Source organism: Pipra filicauda, unplaced genomic scaffold, assembly GCF_003945595.2.
Source record: "Pipra filicauda isolate LSUMZ 115617 unplaced genomic scaffold, ASM394559v2 scaffold210_size2929891_pilon, whole genome shotgun sequence".
Taxonomy (NCBI): domain Eukaryota; kingdom Metazoa; phylum Chordata; class Aves; order Passeriformes; family Pipridae; genus Pipra; species Pipra filicauda.
The window spans coordinates 1,863,927-1,883,624 of NW_024104322.1; the positions used below are offsets into that span (position 1 = coordinate 1,863,927).

Sequence of the window (19,698 nt, forward strand, 5' to 3'; positions counted from 1 at the left end):
CTCTGGGAAGCACACAAAGTGTGGGGCTTCAGCATATAGGACCTCCCCTCTCCTCAGTATGTGTGCCAAGAATGCACAGCTTTTTGGGATTAGAAGGTGAGGAGGTCAGAGAGAAAATAATTATTGTCTCAGATCCTGCTGTCTGCAAAGCCAAAACATCAGAAGCTACTCACTGAAGTGGGTGTGTATTCTTATTTAGACATTCCATGGTCAAAAACACTAGAACAGAGAGGGGACTGGGAGCCAAGAACAGAACATGTCTCCCTCATGACAGCTGAGTCATATCTTGGCAGTTCCTCTACCCCTTCCTTCTTCTCCCTGAATTTCTTGCCCAGGTGGGAGGACAGAACATTTCCCTGTCAGCATCCCATGGGCTCCCTCCTAGCAGAGGACTTTCTTCTCGCATGTGGTTTACATTCAAACTGTAAATGTTAAGGAAGTTTTTAGTATGCATAATAATGCATATTTTCTGGACAAATCTTTGACTGCCATCACCAGCTCATGACAACTTTGAAAAGCACTAGAGGAGTAAGAATGCCTCGAGTATATACTATGGAGAAATGCAATCTGCAATCATTCATGTTACACATAATTTGCAACCTTTGTGATATTGCTTACTTTTAGTTCATATTACCTTGATAATTTGAGGGTTTTATTTCTATGGCAATGACATTTTTTGTCACAGGATGAAATAAATTTTCACTGGAAGACCAGTTCCTAGATTCAAACCGCCAGACAGATGGATCTGGTCAGCTTCTGCATGAGATACATATGGATAGATATCTCTTGTGGTAATATTTACAGATCTGAGAAGCAAAATTATCACAGGATGAAATTGCAGTAGTTATTATTATCATTTAAGAGACTGTTATTTAACCGCGGTGTGTGTGTGTGTGTATGTGTCTGTGTGTGTGTCTGTGTGTATGCATGTATCCCATATATCTTCTACATCTCTTCTCATATTGGTTGATGTCTTATTAAATGAAAAGTATTGAAGTTAAATCTTCCAATGTCTGAAGGTAACATGGCAATGGATCAGCTGGTGACCTTAGTAGCCAACGTGAATTTCACGTTCTGTCTCTCTATACCAGGATCTAAAGAAAATATTGAAGTTTTCTGTGCTAATTCTGCATTGCAGGTATTCCTCATCCATTCTAGCCCAGAGCACCACACAGCAGTCACGGGACAGTGCTGTGGAGAAACAGAGGCTCTACGCAGATGTGCAGTGCTGGAAGAGTAGCAACGTAACTGGTGGGGATGAAGGAAAACAGGGCAATAGTACAGGTGAGGTTCCTGTTTAGCAATAGCCTACAATGCATCCAGCAGGTAGGCAAGCAGATTCATCTATGATGGGAAATAAAAACAACCTAGCATTTGAAAAGGGAGTATCTCAAAGCACAAAAAGTGCATAAGAAGAATTCAGGAATTCTGTGATCGGTTATTAGGTTTCTGCTATTTCTCTGAAAACAATGCTTTCTAAATTGGGTGCAAACGAAGAAAGCTATCCGAAAAATTATAAAAGGGGCACTAGGAAATTATGGGGTTTGCCTTTAGAGATTTATATATTGTGCTTATATATAATGGAGACAAAAGTTGAAATGAAAAGGCTTACAAACTCATTTGAGAACCTTTAAAATCTAAACAATCATTGGCAGTTGTTACTCATTTAATTGGAAACCACTTTATAAAAACAGAAAAAATAAAAAAATACTTGCATTCTTAATTCTGATTTGAATCGACAAAGTAAGATATAGATCTACTGAGTCTTGGAGATGGTAGGATTTTTTTTTTCATTTTACTCTTTCACTGTCTATTAATTCCTTTCTTGTTTGGTTTTCTTTTTTTGGGGGGGAGGATTTTTTTTAGGGGGTTGTGTGTGTTGTTTTATTTGTTGTTGGTTTGTTTTGCTTTGCTTTTTTTTTTCTTAGCCTTCATTTTTATTGAATGCATATAATACTTTGTTCTGTAGATATTGAAACACATGGGAAATTCTACATGTGAATAAAGTCATTTGAAAACAGTAAGAACTTTTGCAGGTCTGGTCATCAGCAATGGCCTCTGCAAAGGAAGATTTCATTTTTGTTTCTGTGTGTGCATATGGCACAATAATTTGAAATTTTTAGCAAGCTACATGTGTTCTTGAGTTTAACTAACAGAGGTCTACCACACTTCAGAAGATTTGCATGGAAAAGTTAAAAATAAGTAAAAACCCATGTTTTATTGTCTCTGAACCCTGACTCCTCCTAACTTTAAGATCTGAATCTCTCTAGAAAACTCAAATGCTCAGAACAAAACATGTAACTCTCACCTAGGAGAGTTTCCCATTTTGGAGAAACAAAACATAGACAAGAGATTGATCTTCAACTCATTTCCATTAATTTAACTTTGTTAAGTCAAAGGAGCTCCACTAATTTAAAGAAATTGAACTCCTGTAGGAAGAACCAGAGCATTTGGTCATCTAAGATTAGAACTAATTAACAAAAACAGCATTTGTGAGAGTGTGATAGTCACAGGGTTTGCCAGGCACAGGACAGTTACTAATAACAAAGACATTTGCAAAGCTGAAACCATGTTTGCAGACCATTTCTTTCCCTGTTTCTTGAGAAATTTACGGTAACGTGTGCTTCCTCAAAGAAATACTTTGAAGGACTGTACTTGTTTTGATGACTTGCACAGTTGCAAAGTGTATTCTGAAAGAGGCAGTAAGTTTCCACTTTGTAATAGCAGGAGTACACATAAGCTTTTCCTGTACAACAAATGTGGCTGTGCTGGCTGCTGGAGCAACCAGAGAGCAGAGAGAAGGTCAGGCTCAGGCAGATGCAGAGAGAAGAGAGGAGAGAGTGAGAGCAAACCACTGCTTATGCCCAAATCCTCAGTGGTTTTCCTAACAGCCTAGGTCTGTAAAATGACTAGAATTCTTGAAGAAAGGGGTTTTTTTCTTCTTTGGCTTTCTGATAATTGAAGTCTGTCTACCATAAAACCATTCTTGTGTAGGCACTTTCAGACTCCATCACAGTGTGAAGTCCTGTTAACCACCTAAAAGGTGGATTCCGAAAGGCTGAACACAAATGAAAAAGTGAGTATATTAAAGGAGTATTTTATGAGCTTTCCAACAAAATATGACTATTTCTGGCATTTTAAAAGTCTATTTTTGAATTATTCTGTATAACTGATTTGCATTTCTGAATCATCTAGCACTTGGATATCTAAGCATTGAAGATTAAACAAAAGAGTCAAAGTTCTTTTTAACTCATACTTATGTCCATTTTCTAATGCTGATGAAGTGAACTTAAAATACCCATTCATTTAAGCAATGTAATCCACACTTTTATTGTTAAATTAAAAAAAAAAAAAAAAAAAAAAAAAGTGAAAAGGATAGGGGTTTAAGCCAGTCAAAAGAAAGTCCCTGCAGAAGCTCTACAGGAGCCAAACAAGTTCACTATATAACTAACAAAACAAAAGTGAAATAAAAACCCCACACAGCACTTCTAAGAAATATAAATCATAAAAGGTTTCCAAATGGCATAAAAAAATGTCCTTTTCTGTTCCTGACTCTGAATGTAATCTTCTTGAAGCAAGCCATCTGGGACAGGCATGCTAACCACAATGGCTTAGTTATAGCAATATTTGCTCTTCAATGCAAAGGCTGATTTTTCTCACTGTCATTAGTCTAAGCATCAGTTAGGCTTCTCCTTATACAGCTAAGTTTCCACTATAGAAGAATTTTCTAAAATCAATATAAGAGTGAAAATGCTATATGTGATAAAATGCTACAGATGAAGTATTGTAAGACATGATAAATCTCTTTCTTTCAAAGAAGAGGGGGAGATTGGGGGTACAGTAAGGTGTTATGAAGGGAAAAGCAAGAACTGAAAGAGAGGGTAAGGACATTGAGTTATGATTTGGCAACACAGGACCAAACCCAAAGGAAATAATAGTAATTTTAATCTGCTTAGCCAACAAAACAACAGACTCAAATTATATATTTCCATCTAAAAATACAAATACAAAAAGAGTGTTTTACACTTTGGATTAATTTATCCTGGCACCAAGCTATAGTAAAGTTATGTTGCAAGCTAGTGTTTCAAAAGCCCTGCACTTTTTGATGCCTTTCTTTTCTTAACACCAACTTGAAAACTTTTAAATAGGCTTACTTTCAAAAGGAATACTGATTACTAGCCTTTTGAAGACAGCAGTCTTCAGAATGTGAGATACTTAAGTTTACCTTGTGTTTTTGTAAACATAAACCACTCTGGGTCTGTCACACTGTTGAACTCAGTCATGGGTTTGCAGATTAAAACAAGATAAGGCAATGACTGCAGAATCTATACCTGAGACTTTTTCATCAGGCGGCACCACCAGAATCTGTGGGTAAAGTCCACCATCCACTTGCTGGAGCAAAACTGCAGGCCCAGATAATTCATTTTAAGAACAGCCTAAATGATTGCTCTTGGTATTAATGTTTTGATTGAGTTCACAAACTAAACCTGAATCCAGAACAAGACGTGTAACTGAAACACCTCTGTAGGCAACCAAAAATCGCAACTGGAATTTGTACCTCATGCTCATCTCTAATTGCAGTGTAACTGCCTTCTGTTATTGCTTTATAGCTGCAAACCAACAGTGCCATCCACTGTTTATCTGAGAAATCTTTCAATTATTTGCCCAAATAGTATTGATACTGAAAGATGCATCAGCAAAATTAAAATGCTTCTACCAGTCTGTGCTTGCAATAGAGCCTAAACTTTTTTTAGGTACTTAAAGCCCTTTTTATTTTAACTCAGCTGTAATACCTAATTCTATATTAATAACAAAAACATGCCCATTTATCTAATCTCGGGTGAATGCTATAGAAGGAGCCAGGTTGGTGAATTCTCTAAAATGGATGCAGTATGTTAACTTTCTCTCTGGTGATTTCACTCCAAGTGAAGCCAATCTTGCACTTTTGTAAGTCTCACATAGCTTTATATTGTTCCAGAAATCCCTAATAGAAACAAAAGTTTCTTAGTGCTAAGGAAAAAAAAGGCTGAAATAGATGTTTTCATTTGAAGTATCACGCAGGTCTTTATTGACATGTAAATGATAAAGACAAAATCTGTATAATCAATTTTATGCAAGTCACAATCATGGTAGTGCATGGTCTTAAGTCTTCCCCGAGTGACGTGAGAAATCTAAGGCTAAAGTTCAACTTTAAATATCACACTGAACTGTTATTGCTAATCCTGCGGTGGGCTTTCCTACAAGATAACCTTTTTCATATTGATGACAAATATAAGCTTTAAGGGAATGCAGGTAGTGGTCAAGCAATATGCATTTTGTGTTACTGTAAGTGTATGCATTAGTATAATATGATATTATAATAGCAATTGTATCAATTATTACTTTAATCCTTGCATTTTAGGACAGGTGTTTTCCCTGCACTGAGTGCAGGACTTTTGAAAAATGCTCAGTCTACAGACTCTTGTACTGATTTTTTTTGCCTTAGTCAAAGGGCAGACAGTGACAACGTGAATTTTGAGTTATCCCACTAGAGGGCCATAGCAAGGGCTGAAAGCATCACTCCTTCCTTCTCCAGAGACAACACACAATTGTGCCCAGGGACAGAGAGATGGACTTTCTGCTGTTTGGCTTATCTTTTTTTCCTTTTCTATTTTTGGTTTTGTTTGGTTTTAATTTGTTTGCTTGTTTTCCCTTGATGTGGCAGTCACTCTTAGACACCCTGGAATTTTTTTCATTTTATTATCATTTCAGATGAGTTTTTCCAACAGGTACCAAAAATCTGTTAAAGGCTTGTTACTTTAGCAGCCTGATCTGAGCCAGTGACCTGGCATGGAAGATTTTGTATCCGATTACTCAATCCTATAGCCAGTATATACTACTGTCTCTTTTATTCTTGTATTTAAACTATAAACGTTATTTTAGGAAAGACTGTTGAACTCACGGATCATTCGACTTGGGGATGAGGGTGCCAAGCTCCTTGATTCGGTAGTTAATATTATACCTTCTTCTTCTCTCAACTGTTAAAAAGAAACAGTTACTATATTTATAGTGAAATATTCTTGGTGAAATTCAACATAGAACATTTTAATTAGTTATAAACAAGTCAGTCAGTTGATGCGCAGAAAATTTCTTCCTCAAACAGCAGTCCCAACATGAGCTCCTACCTGTCTCTGACTTATTCTCAGGACAAACTGCGTGATTAGTACCATCTGTATCTTACCTTACCTATCAGTTTTTTCCTCCATTAGCCACTAGACTTCTATAGAATTAAATAGTCGCATATTGTCTAAATGTGAGCTAACACTTCTTTTTCCTAATGTTTCTGTAGCCTTTCTCCACCATGCTTGTACAGAACAGAGATTTCAGTTTGGCAGTTTTGCTGGTGACTTCAACAGGGTCACAAGACAACTCATCTAGCAATTCATAGTGTGGCAGAACTCATGTTACAGATCACAGGTAAGAGCTCCACTATCCCTTATTTACAGCTGCCAGCATTTCAAACCAGAAAGAGGACATAACTGCAACCATATCCCCTCACTGAAACAGAGAAAGATTGTGTTCCAGAAACACTTCATCCCCAGCACATCTCTTTCCTTTGGGTATGGAAGGCACAAGCATGTTTACAATAACTTTAAAAACACACAGAAAATGAATAAAAACACAGTTTAAATAATAAAAATATATTTTATGGATTTAAATTTATGCTTCTTCTAAGACAAGCTATGTAGGGTATCTCAATTTACTTTGTAGTTTAGTTAGAAAGAGAAAAACAGAAGATAAGCCTCTTAAAATTATGTCTGACTCTCTGTGCTCTCAGTTCACTTTACCAGCATTGTACTGGTACCCAGGCTGGAGTATGTGACCTTGAGAAACTTAACATTTTCTAATGTATAGGTCCAAAGGACATCTCAACACTTTGGGGGATTACTTGTATATAATTGTGACATGGAAAGTATATTCAGTGAGAATATAGTCCCGTTGGGGTACTGCTGGCTGTCAAAGACCAGCAGTCTCTACTGACGTGAACTCGCACTTTTGTCCCTTCCCTCCACTTTATACTTTAACTCAATCCAAATCTCACTGAATGAGCAGGATTCAGTTTTGGTCCATCACTACCATCACATTGAGCTGCTCCTTTCATCCTTTTCATCTTGGAAGACCTTACCTTGGGCTCAATATGCTAGTGCCACTGTACTCTGTCAGACCAGCCCTGTCCAGCTTAGAACATGGGCAAAACAGATCAGTGCTCCACATATGGAGATGTTCACTTAAAATTTAATGTCCTAATTTTAAATATAAATACGAAAAGCCCAGTAGAGCTAAAGTATACGTGTTCAACCAAAGGCATCCTAGCTGGTCTTTCAAGGTTGACTTCAGTCTTCTCACGGTCACATGAGCATGTTGCTTTCAGTCTCAGACCCACCACTTAGATCACTTTTAGTCCTTTACTTCTTCCAGTACATAAAAGTGTTTTCTTCCTGTCTCTGTGAGGCTCTTAGATTTGTGCAGCAGTCAGTTGTTTCCTCCCTAGCTGATTACAGCTCCAGGAACTCCCTGAGTGTTGTTATTTATTCTGATGAAGTGTTCTACCTTGGTGGGATGTATTATCTTGTCTTGATCTCTCTAGAAATAGGAATTTCACTCAGCAAATTAAAGCACCTCAGGTTTTGCAGTCATGATTCACACGTGCAGAAGACAAGTAATATAATCCTCCTGAGTGTACTGCTAAGTGAACTCTTGTATCCCATTGGCATGAATGTGCTGGATAGGAGAGCACAGTGTACAAAAGCACATAGCAACTGAGAAAATTAAAATATATATTTCAGTTATGTTGGCAAAATAATGGCAGGGCAAACAGAGTTAAAGAATGTGCCTTAGATATAAAGTCCTATGGCATAATAGCTGTTTGTTTCATTAATATTTACAATGTGGAAAAGCTCTGCAAGATACTCATCAAAAAATGGTCAACTAAACATTGGCTAAAAAACAAGGTAAAAAAAAAATTATCTTTACAAGTGGACACCTACAGAATTCTTTTTATTTCTATTCTTTTTTATGTTTTCCTGAAAAGAAACTTTCAGTGGTTGTGCTAACGAGTTAGGGGGAAATTTTGAAGCTTGGAAACATGTTTCAATAGAGTTTTCCTGATATATGTCTGCTAGAGTTCCAGTGATATCCTGAGTTATCAATAATATTTCAAGTGTCAAAATTATACATAAACCAAACCAGAAAATGATTTTTCAAACTACATGGACAGGATGACAATAAAACATTCTTTACTTGGAAGAAAAAAAAAAAAGGAAATGTTTTCTAATGGTTTAAACTCTTGCTGTTGTGTGACGTGGTTCAATTTCCTAAATCTAAATCCCTTCTCATGGTTTCATTGAGGATATAACCTTTCAACAGGAAATTTTTTGTAGTTCCTTTGTTCGCCTTGGTATGAGAATGTACAAGAACATTTTTGCAAAATGTGGGCTTAAATTCAACCTGAATATTGAATGTTTGTATAGTTCCAATCAAGTTCCACAAACAGATTTTTCAGATCGTGTCTAAGAAACCTGGTCCTTATAAAAGAGTAAATTACACTAATAAAGCCTTTATATGCAACACATTATTATGTCCAAGCCATTAGATAGTACAGCTATCTTCAGAGAGACTTTGAGCTCTGAAGTGTATGACTGGAGCCAAACCAAAACAGACGCTGCCTGTCTGCGATGCTATCATCACAGCGTACTGCCTTCAGCTTAGTCGCCAGTAGTGAGGGAAAGTTCTCAGACATTTCTCCTGAGATTAGGAAGGAAGACCTCAGAGCCAAAATAAACAATGGAGGAAACAGTAGGACCAGCCATCCCTCATGTACGTATGAGCCTGTCTTTCCCCTTGTAGTTCCAGACAACTCCTACCCACCACCTTTCCTAGACCAGCAAAAACTTCCCATTCCTGCCCAAGACAGAGAGCAGCTGCATTAGCATTTCAGAGATTACGTGCTAGCAACAGTTCTAACAATCTACCTGGTCTGTCTGTAGTACACAAAAAAATTACAGACAGACATAAGGATGCCTTCCAGAAATTTTAAGTAGCAGAAAGTTGTCCACAGTGGTTGCTAGTACATTATGCCAGTGGATGTGCACTTTTAGGTATGTAATTTCATGCAAGTAAAGCCTCTAAGATTACTGGAATGGCCAGAGAACTAAGATATAAATAAGAGAATAAAGATATAAATAGCAGCTATTAAGTAATTACTAATTTGGATTTAAATTCATAGAATCATAGAATATCTTGAGTGGGAAGTGATTCAAAAGGATCATCAAATGCAACTCCTATAATATTTCTGCTGGAAAAAGTGGAAAGGAGAACTGGGAAATGTAACTGCTTTATTCAACAGAAATTTCCAAATTTCCAAAAAGAATCCTTCAGGTTTTTTGTTTCAAATTATCCTTTAGAGGGAAAAGTTGCCTAACTTTATAGGCAATCTTCTCTCAATAATAAAACTGATTTTTTTTTTCTATTCTGTATAAACTGGTTTTTATTTTTATAAATATTTAGACTCTAAGCTATGAATTTCACTATGTTCTAAGAAGACTATTCCTCTAAATCAAAATGCCTAACATCTGTACCTGGATGCACTGCTCTCCACAAAGGAAACAGAAGTGTATCCCAGATCACAGAGGTTACAGGGGTTTTGTGTCAGTCAGAACACTGTGAGTCTCACCCAGTCCTGCCCTGATCTTCTTTTGTGACGTACAATTTCCGTAACTTTAAGTGCTTAACAACCGTTCGTAATTATCTGATATACTATGCAATTTTTTTTTCCCTCCACATCATCCATCAAGAGATAGAGCCTCTTTTTTGGACATTTCAGTAAATAATGTATGAAGACTTGATGTTCACTGTTGTTTTTCTCATCATCTCCCTCCTTTCTTGTCTGTTTTGCACTGTAATTCTTAGAGGCAACATCAAGTGTACAGTCATAGGATAAAAACATAATAGCAGGAGATTATATGGAAATAAATAAATTACAATATTCAAAGAATGAAACTAATTTCAGGAAAGAAAGCTCTGTGGTTGGCTGTGTTTGGAGTCTGAGTTCAATTTGATTAGCCTAGTAACATGCTGATCTAGAAGATGAGCAGAGATGGGGTAGCTAGTGTCTAATATTTTTGCATTCGCCATACATTCCAATTAATGAGATGGAAGAGTAACATATACTTACTGAGGTTGTGGTTATCCTTTTTTTGTCTCTCCTTTGCCATTGCTCTTGTATCTGCTTCTGACAGAAAGTAACATTTATTAAAATAGTTCTTAAGATGAAATTTCAGTACTTCTTTCACCTTTCCAAAATGGCCTCTTGTCACAAAGACCAGACTTCCAGTCCTTTTACTTCCAGTCCTTTTACTACATTACTATTATTAAAGCAGATCATAGGCAAACCTATATTCTACCAAAACTAAATTTTGTACAAGCTAGCAGGTTGCTTAAGATCTTTTTATTGCACAATATTTTTTATTTAGGAACATAGAAATATCATGGAGGGGTATTTTTCTCCAATTTGCTGTATTTTACATCAAGATAAACTTACAATACACTAATGTGAATATGGATTTTCTATATCCCATAATGCAAGAGTTAATCAGATTTGTAAGATATTGAACAAACTCACTGTTTCCTCTGAGTGACACTAATAAACTGTTCATGATTTTTAGCATTCTTTGGATTAATTGAATGCAACTTTTAAAGTTCTTAATCCACTAATATAGATTTACCTTGAATAGACTTATTGTAAAGTTTTAAAAGAATCATTTGTTCTACCCTAGAACAAATTAAAAGGATGATAATTTATTTATACTCTGGGTCAGGAGCCAACATGTGGAAGAATATACTACGTTTTCTAAATATTAAGGTTTATTAGAAGTATAATGTTCATAAAAAATAGAACAAAAACCTGGTTTCTGAGCTGCTAAACACAAGAACAGAAAGAAAACATTTCTTCTTGCTCTTTGTTCTTTCTCTTAAACAAAACTACCAAGTGCAAAATTCTCAGGAATTTAATTATGGATATCTTTTTCATGGGTAAGATTTATGCAACTTTTAAGAGACACACTATCACTTTTGCAATTATAAAATACTAAAATCACAGAGTTCCTTTACCTGTGAGTTCCCTTTTTACTGGTAGATTAGCTGGGCAAGAAGCATTTGTGAGACTCATATTAGCTGGTGCCATTCCCTGGTCACTGTTATATATATCCAAAATGCTGCTAGATATCTTGAGGAGTACAGAAGGAAAGAAGAATAAGAAAAATAAGATAATATTAAAATAAGTTAAAGACTTAAAAGATTTTTAAAAAAAATCCAACATAAATTCAAGGAGCAAACATCTTTGGATGTGAGTCTGGTGCTCTATAGAAGGAGATGTGTATATGTGTCTAAAGAGAAAGTTTACCATTCTGTGGTATTAAGTAAAATTGAAAGCAAAGGATCACAGCCTGCCACTGATCCACAAGCAACTTTCTAGGTGTTGTGACTGGGTTTCAGATGCAGAGTGATGGCAAGATATAGGCTCCCATCTCTGCTTTTCAATTGTTTCTATACTATATTCTTTAAAACCATGACTGCACTTCAAACATGAATTAGGTTGAAAGTCAAAATCACCTTGATTTTGACATACTCCTCAGTGATTTTTCACCACATCACTAAACTCTGAATTAGTACTTCATACTGTGCCTGGTTTAGCAGTATAAAGACTCAGGGACCCAGTTATATGCAATAGTTAAAATTAGAGTAGACAGAACATCGAAGAATATGCTTTAAGGAAAGAAACTGTGCTGTTGTCAGGATAGACCAGATAACCAAATGGTTTTAACATGCATAACATATTCGACCACGTATACCAGTATCCTTATTACCTTCAAAATTTTAATATAACATTATTTAATAAACCCATAGAATGCACCCAAAGAGAAGTAAGGCTAAAGTGTGTTTCTACGGATTTCAGATAATTACATAAATATTACCTTTACTTGAATAATTTTACATATATATAATAACTGTAAAATATGTAAAAGTTTAGTAAAGAACAGTTCAGGCTTTGCTCAGTTTCAGTGACCCTATAATTAAGTTTTCAGCATTGATCATTATCTTATGTATCTTATTATTTCTGTAAGTTCTTGTGAAAACAACTATATGAAAACGTCCAAGTCCAGATTCACAAAAAATTGATTTGTATTCTTCTTGACTTCTATGACAGTAAGAGCAATTTTTTTTTATTTTATTTTATCATGCATATAAAATTTGTGATGACATATTTGTTTTCTTTGTGGCCAACACACGTGGACTCAGAAACTGAATTTGGGTTCAGCTGGCCAAGACAACAGGAAAAAAAAAAAAGGATTAAAAAGTGGGTGAAAAAAGTGGGTGAAAAAATGTGGTAAAACTACTGACTTTCGATAGAAAAGCGTGAAAGGAAATTATGAGCTAGTAAAGGAAATAGTTTTTCATAGACAAGCAAACATGTTGTTAAAGATATGCCCTACAGCCATGGATCCTGAAACACACCGGAATTTTCCAGGCAGGACACCAACCATAATTATATTGGTAAATAGCTTATTTTATACTGATAATTTATTTTTTTGTAGAGACTGTGAGCTTCACCACAAGTTATTTTGAATGGAGACAATTTCCCAGTTACTTAGTGTGAAATTGTTCTACAGCAGTTCTTCCTGTATTTTTATATTAAATCTGAAATTTTAAATGTTTTAATTTTAAATAATGATTTTATTAAATTAACTAATAACTTTACTAGACCATCTGAGATCCTAGTTTAAATTCCTCCAGTTCTATTTCATGCAATTAAATGAAGCAATCAGAATTCTTATTGAATGTACATAAATAGCATGCTATTTTTAAGTAGATGTTTATTACTTAAGAAAACTGATAATTCTCGAATACCATTAAAAATCACAACACTAAGTCAGTTTTAAAAATCTGCTTACATATTTGACCTCTCAACAAAAATATTTTTTAAAAGAATGTTTGGAATTCAGATGAGTATTACTCAAGAACAAGCAATGTGTAATAGGTAGGATTTGAATGCTAAGAGTATTCACACATTAAGCACCTTTGTTTCATTCCAGAGGGGTAAACTGACAAGTATTACAGAATTCACTGCAGCTTTACCTTTGCATTTCCTTTGTTCCAGTGATAGGATATCTATATTACAAGAGTGAACTCATATTAGCTCTAGACACATATTTAGTTACTTCCTACAGTCATGTAAATGAATTGGGCTTATTGAAATTATATGAAAACAGAATGACATAAAAAATTGAGAGTCAATGAGACTACTACACTCATTCCAGTGGACTTCCAATAGGGTTGTTATATGATTTAGGCTACTGTTTTTGTGAAATGCTAGGAAATAGTAACCCCTGAAAATAATATAACCTAATAAATAATCTAACAAATAAGAAATGCATATCTATCGTATTTTGCAGATTTCATTTCTAATTTTCAAACTATAATTCACATTTATCCTTGAAAGATAGTTAAATCTCAACAGTCTGTTCACAAAGGTGTGAATTTAAATGACAATGTCCAAATCCAAGATGAAAGGTCATGAAAGGCCTACTTAACTGTTAGTGAAAAAAAAAAACCCAACACACCTGAAAGTTCACAATTATGTGAGCATTCAAAAGAACATGAGTAAATTCAACTCAAAACCACAGGTAGACATTTCAGATGAACTTGATTACACAGTTGATGAAATTGCATGTAACTGCTGCCGTTGTCTGAAGTGATAACAGTTCATATACCCTCTTCCATCAGCAAAACCACTGGGGCAGGGGCTGCAATCAGGTATCTGTCCATGGTCTATATCTGACTACACTAGTGCTTTCATTAAGCAGCAAAAGGCATGAAATATCATAGAATCATAGAATATCCTGATTTGGAACGGACACACATGGATCATCAAAGTCCAGCTCCTGGCCCTGCACAAGACAACCCCAAGAATCACACCACGTGCCTGAAAGTATTGTCCAAATGCTTCTTGAACTCTGTCGGGCTTGGTGCTGTGACAACTTCCCTAGGGAATCTGTTCCAGTGCTCAACCACCCACCACCCTCTGGATGAGGAACCATTTCCTGATATCTAACCTAAACCTTCCCTGACACAGTTTCATGCCATTCCCTCCCTGGTCCTGTTACTGGTCACCAGAGACAAGGGATGAGTGCCTGCCCCTTCACTTCCGCTCATGAGGAAGTTGTAGACTGCAATGAGGTCTCCCCTCAGTCTCTTCTTCAGGCTGAACAAACCAAGTGACCTCAGCTGCTCCCCATATGGCTTCCCCCCAAGGTCCTTCACCATCTCTTGGGCCCTCTTTTGGACACATCTTCCCAAAACCGCACACAGTATTCAAGGTGAGGCCACACCAGTGCAGAGCGAGGAGGGCAATTACCTCCTTTGACCAGCTGGTGATGCTGTTTCTGATGCATCCCAGGACATGACTGGCTCTCCTGGCTGTCAGGACACTGCTGACTCATGTGCAATTTGCCATCAGCCAGGATCCCCAGGATCATTTCTGCAGTGCTGTTCTCCAGCCTCTCATTCCCCACTCTGTACGTGCATCCCAGGGTTGCTCTGTCTCTGGTGTGGAATCCAGCACTTGTCTTTGTCAAATTTCATGCAGTCGGTGATTGTCCAGCCTTCTAATACGTCTAGGTCTCTTTGCAGAGCCTCTCTGCCAAATGTCCCATATCACCTTTGTTTTCTGCAGTGTTTCAGCACTTTTCCCCTCATAATTTCAGAATTTTTGTCAGCCATCAGGAAAACAGAATCATCATTCCATGTGAAGATGATGAAAATGAAGCCCAAACCCAAGTCATTCAGCTACTGATGACTAGAGTTCTATCATCTCACTAATTAGAATGATTCACATAGGCATTACTCCAAAAGGAATGGGCAAGAAAGGAGAGACATGGGGCAGTCCTGTATTTTGATTGTCTAGAACTGAATAATGGTGATGATAGGCTTGAGTGTCTATGGGTAAGAATCAGGAGGAAGGCCAACAAGCCAGCTATCCTAGTGGGACTGTTATAGACCACCCAACTAGGCTGAAGAGGCAACTGAAATATTCTATAAATAGCTGAGTGAAGTCTTATGATTGCTGGCCCTTGTTCTCATGGGGAACTACAGCTTACCAAATGTCAACTGGAAATAAAACAGCCAAGAGGAAACAGTCCAGGACATTCCTGGAGCGTGTGAAAGGTAACTTCCTGACACAGCTGGTGAGTGAGGCAACTAGGGAAGGTACCCAATGGACCTGTTTGTGAACAGAGAAGGACTGGTGGATGATGTGACAGCTGGAGGTTGTCTTGGGCACAGTGATCATGAGATGGTAGAGTTTTTGATTCTTGGTGAAGTGAGGAGAGGGGTGAGCAGAATTGGACTCGGACTTCCAGAGGGCACACTTCAGCCTGTTTAGGAAGCTGGTTGAGAGAGTTCCTTTGAGGTGGTCCTGAGGGGAAAGGAGTCCAGGAAGATTGGACCAAGAAGGAAATGTTAAAGGTGAAGGAGTAGAGCATCTTCATGTGCAAAAAGATGAGCCAGTGAGGAAGACTGGCCAGGCTGAACAGAGAGCTTTGGCTGAAACTCAGTGTATCCTTTGGAAGAAGGGGCAGGCAACTCAGGAGGACAGCAAGGATGTTGTGAGGTTATGCAGGGAGAAAATTAGAAGGCCCATAACTCAACTAGAAATTAATTGTAAAAGATAATTAAAAGTGTTTCTATAAATATATCAGCAACAAAAGGAGGGTTAAGGAGAATTTCCATGGTTTATTGGATGTGGGAGGAAACACAGTGACAAAGGATGAGGAAAAGACTGAGGTGCTTAATGCCTTTTTTGCCTCAGCTGGAAGACAGAGAGCAAAACGAAGACCTCATAATCCAAGGAAAATGGTTATACCACTTAGACATACACAGATTTATGAGGCCGGATGGGATGCACCCAAAGGCACTGAAAGAGCTGGCAGAAGAGCTCACTGAGCTGCTTTCAATCATTTATCAGCAGTCCTGACTAACTGAGGAGGTGCCAGTTGACTGTAGGCTAGCAAATGTGACACGCATCTACCAGAAGGGCCAGAAGGAGGATGGAGGAACTACAGGCCTATCATCCTGACCTAAGTGACAGGAAATGCTATAGAAAGTTAGTGCCAGTTGCACTATCAACTGCCTCTTTCTTTTGCGAATTTAGTAGAAATCAAGTATATTGTAGTGGGCACTATGAAGGATAAGTGGATTTGTGGATAGGACCACTGGTGATCTCCCTTTGATACAGTCTTCATTCACAGTTAGTCAGCATGAAAAACGTGCTATGAATTAGCATGCAATGAATAACTCTCAGTGTCAGGATTCAGGACCAGGAGAAAAAACAGAGGATGATTAATCTGACCTGTCTTGGACACTTAGAATGAAGACTGTTTCTTTTTCTTGACTCAAAAGACAGTCTGGGGTGACTACTGGAGGCTTTCCATGTGTACCTTCTCATGAAACCTCCCCGTGCTCCTAGTGTGAAAATTTCCACATAAACTGTTGGTCTAAAAATCATGGAAGAGGAACTTCCTTTAAAGATATTCACATTTCTGATTATCAGGGATTTTTAAAAATAAAGTAAAAAATGTATCAAAGTATTTTGCTGAAACTCTCTACCTGAATTTGCTCTGCATTTATATCAAACGTGGACAATTCCAAGGAATTTCTTTGCTAGTGTTACTGAACACTGAGAACAATCTTATAGTAGAAATCAGCCAATTTTGATACAGTATGAGAAAAGACACTATTTTTGTCTGACAAAGCAGGAAGCTCTGTTAGAAATGCAGACATCTGTAATAACTAATTTTTAAATTATGAAATCAAAATATATAGCATAATGTATTATAGAAATTGTGGGTCAAAATACATCTAGTTGTTTGGATGTGCACTGAAACTCATACACCATAATGCAATTTATTTCTTACAGTGTCATTAAGTGGGGAAAGTTTTTGTAGTATTGAGGCTTCAAATAGCTTCCAGTCTCACATTACGGGATATATCTATATCTATCTATCTGTATATATGTATACATAATCTCACAAAAATCCAACACAATCTTACCACAAGTACAAATCATTTGTAATGGCACAATTATATGATATGTGTACAGTGATGATCTTACAATAAATTCTATAGCACTGTCAAAACTGATGAATCCCAAAGCACTTTAAAATTCCAACTGATTCTACTGCATCAAAAGCATGTTCTTGCTTTCAGTTTAGAGATGTGAAAACAGACATTTGGGTATGAAAATTCATAAGTCCCAGGAAATTATCCCGCAGGTGTCATAACCTGTATTGATTCACACCTGTGTTGTTTTGAGAAGTCCTGGTAAGTCACATAATTTCCAAACTTTGAATTCATGATACACATATTTATGTATATGGATCTGAGAATTTAGATGCTAGCAGCTTGTAAGGGATGAGTAGACATATATTAAAAATAACAGAATATAATAAGGCATCTTTCCTACTTCTAAAATACAGCCAGCTTTGGAGAAAAGATCAACTACCTTTAGCACAGCAAATGGTTAAGTGGGAATAACCAGTTACAATGTGGTATAGGAAGAGAATAATACCATATCTAATTAAAACTGCAAGGAGAATTAAAGACTGTAATTAACAAAGTTAGCATTTGGCAAGGACACTGGGGTTAACATTCTTCCTTTTTTATAAAGTGTCATGGGATCTTCAATTCCTGTGTGCAAAGAGTGGAACATGAGAATTTCCATTTATGGGGCTCAGTCCTGAAAGATGCTCAATTTTGAAGCTTAGACCAATTATAAAAGCAAACTTCAGCTGCAGTACCTGAATGAGTACACCTCACAAGAGCCTGTGACCTTGTGCTTGCTGGCAGTGTTCAAGGCAAGTACTATGAAGGTCTAGTTGAAAGAAGGTTGTTACATTCAATACTTGGGTCTGAACTGCTATGCAGGCAGGAAAGTGTAGCAAATACTAAGGGTTTGTTAGTATGGATAATTACCAATGGACAGCTGTGATCGCAGTATGCAGTCTCTAATACCAAGTTTTGGGTTTTTTTCTTTGAAGGAAACCATTACTAAGATATGAAAGATACTACCTTATCAAGGGAAATAATGTAGTGTTCCAAATCCCATAGCATGATAGCTGTTGGTAAACATCATGTTATTTCAAGGAAGATTTAAGCCATTTCCATACCTTCCAAAAGAAGGATTCCTAATGTGATGATAAGAACTATGGATACAAGTTGTCTGTGCCTGTTCATCTGTAGCCCCTAGAGCTCTATGTTTCAACAGTGCTCACTTGCATGATCACATATTATTTAAGTATTTTTCCGTTTTGGCTTTACATGATGTGTTTGCCTCACGCTAACATTCAAGTCTGTAAGGATCATAGCTCTATCAGAATCAGTGTGGCACAGATAGAGAATATCAGTCCAACCCTTTTCCAAAGTCAGTTAGACTTTTCTTAATTTAAAAATTCTGTTGAATGTGGTAATACCCAGTCTGGACTAGAAAACATTCCATGGATATTGGGTTCATTTAATGTGTTATCACATAATTTATTTCATAAGACAATAATGTTCTAAGATCAATTAGGTTTTACATCTCAAATATTTTTAATTTGAGTATGTTACAAAAGTTGAATGATTGGAAATTATTGTCAGAAAGCTTTCCCTTTATTTCCATTTCCAGACAAATTTTGTTTTGGTTTTGTGTTCCTTTAAGACATATAGTTCATTGTTCAACATCCCCCTGTGACTACTGTGAGTGAACATAGCTCCCTTAAGAGTTTGCTTTGCTAAATAAAACAGCTCCTTTAGACAGAATTCCCATGATATTATATGTACTAACAAGCCTCTCTCTACCTTTCCTGCTTTGAATTAGTTTTTCTGAAGGGTGGACACCTTTATCTGTCTAGAGCATTCCAGAAGTTTTGTGCTCTGTGAATCCCACAGTGAATATTTCCTTATGTCTCTCGGAACTATGTCTCATGATGGATACTAAGATCATATTTATCTGTGTTTTGCACTCCCATCATTTTGATGGCTTACAGTTATCCTCTGGGCAACTAATATAACCAGATCTTTTTCTGTCATCTCCAGTTAATGAGCTCTCAGCTTACTGCAGACATTCCTGTTATTAGTATTTGAATAAATGACCTTGCACTCAATACTATTACACTCCTTCCATTTAGACCATTCTGTCATCACAGTCTTATATTCTTATATAATTCTTCCTCTATGATATCCTTATCCTCCTTTGTATTGGCAATACTTCCTACTTTTGCTACCTCAGTGAATTTCATCAGCATAAATATATTTTTATATCACTAGTAAAAATATTAAATAAACTGAGGCCGAGGATTGATTGTTGGTGCACTTCATTAATATCTTTGATTTGCAGAAAAAAATCTTTATAATCTCTTTATCTTGCTCCTTAACCTAAAAACAATTCTGTTCGGTTACTTTTTAGATAATCTGTATTGAATTTTACTAATATGCATTCATACAAGAAGGTTAAAATCAACAAACCTTGGATATGCAGGACTAACAAGAAAGACTAATTCCAGTAGGAAACAGCTCTCCATACATCCAAAGGATGCCAGTAATCAAGGATGATGGAGGGTGTACATT

At 36.7% G+C, this 19,698-nt stretch overlaps 1 protein-coding gene across 1 annotated transcript in view; it reads right to left on the bottom strand.

The window, feature by feature from the left end:
• The window catches only part of TFEC (transcription factor EC), a 41,579-nt gene that overhangs the window by 7,157 nt on the left and 14,724 nt on the right, over positions 1–19,698 (bottom strand). Inside the window, exons 3-5 of the mRNA XM_039381003.1 lie at positions 11,149–11,263; positions 10,214–10,267; positions 5,942–6,017 (exon numbers count right to left, since the gene is read on the bottom strand). Of these exons, the coding sequence (XP_039236937.1) occupies positions 5,942–6,017; positions 10,214–10,267; positions 11,149–11,263 (245 nt within the window). The remainder of the gene's footprint in view (positions 1–5,941; positions 6,018–10,213; positions 10,268–11,148; positions 11,264–19,698) is intronic.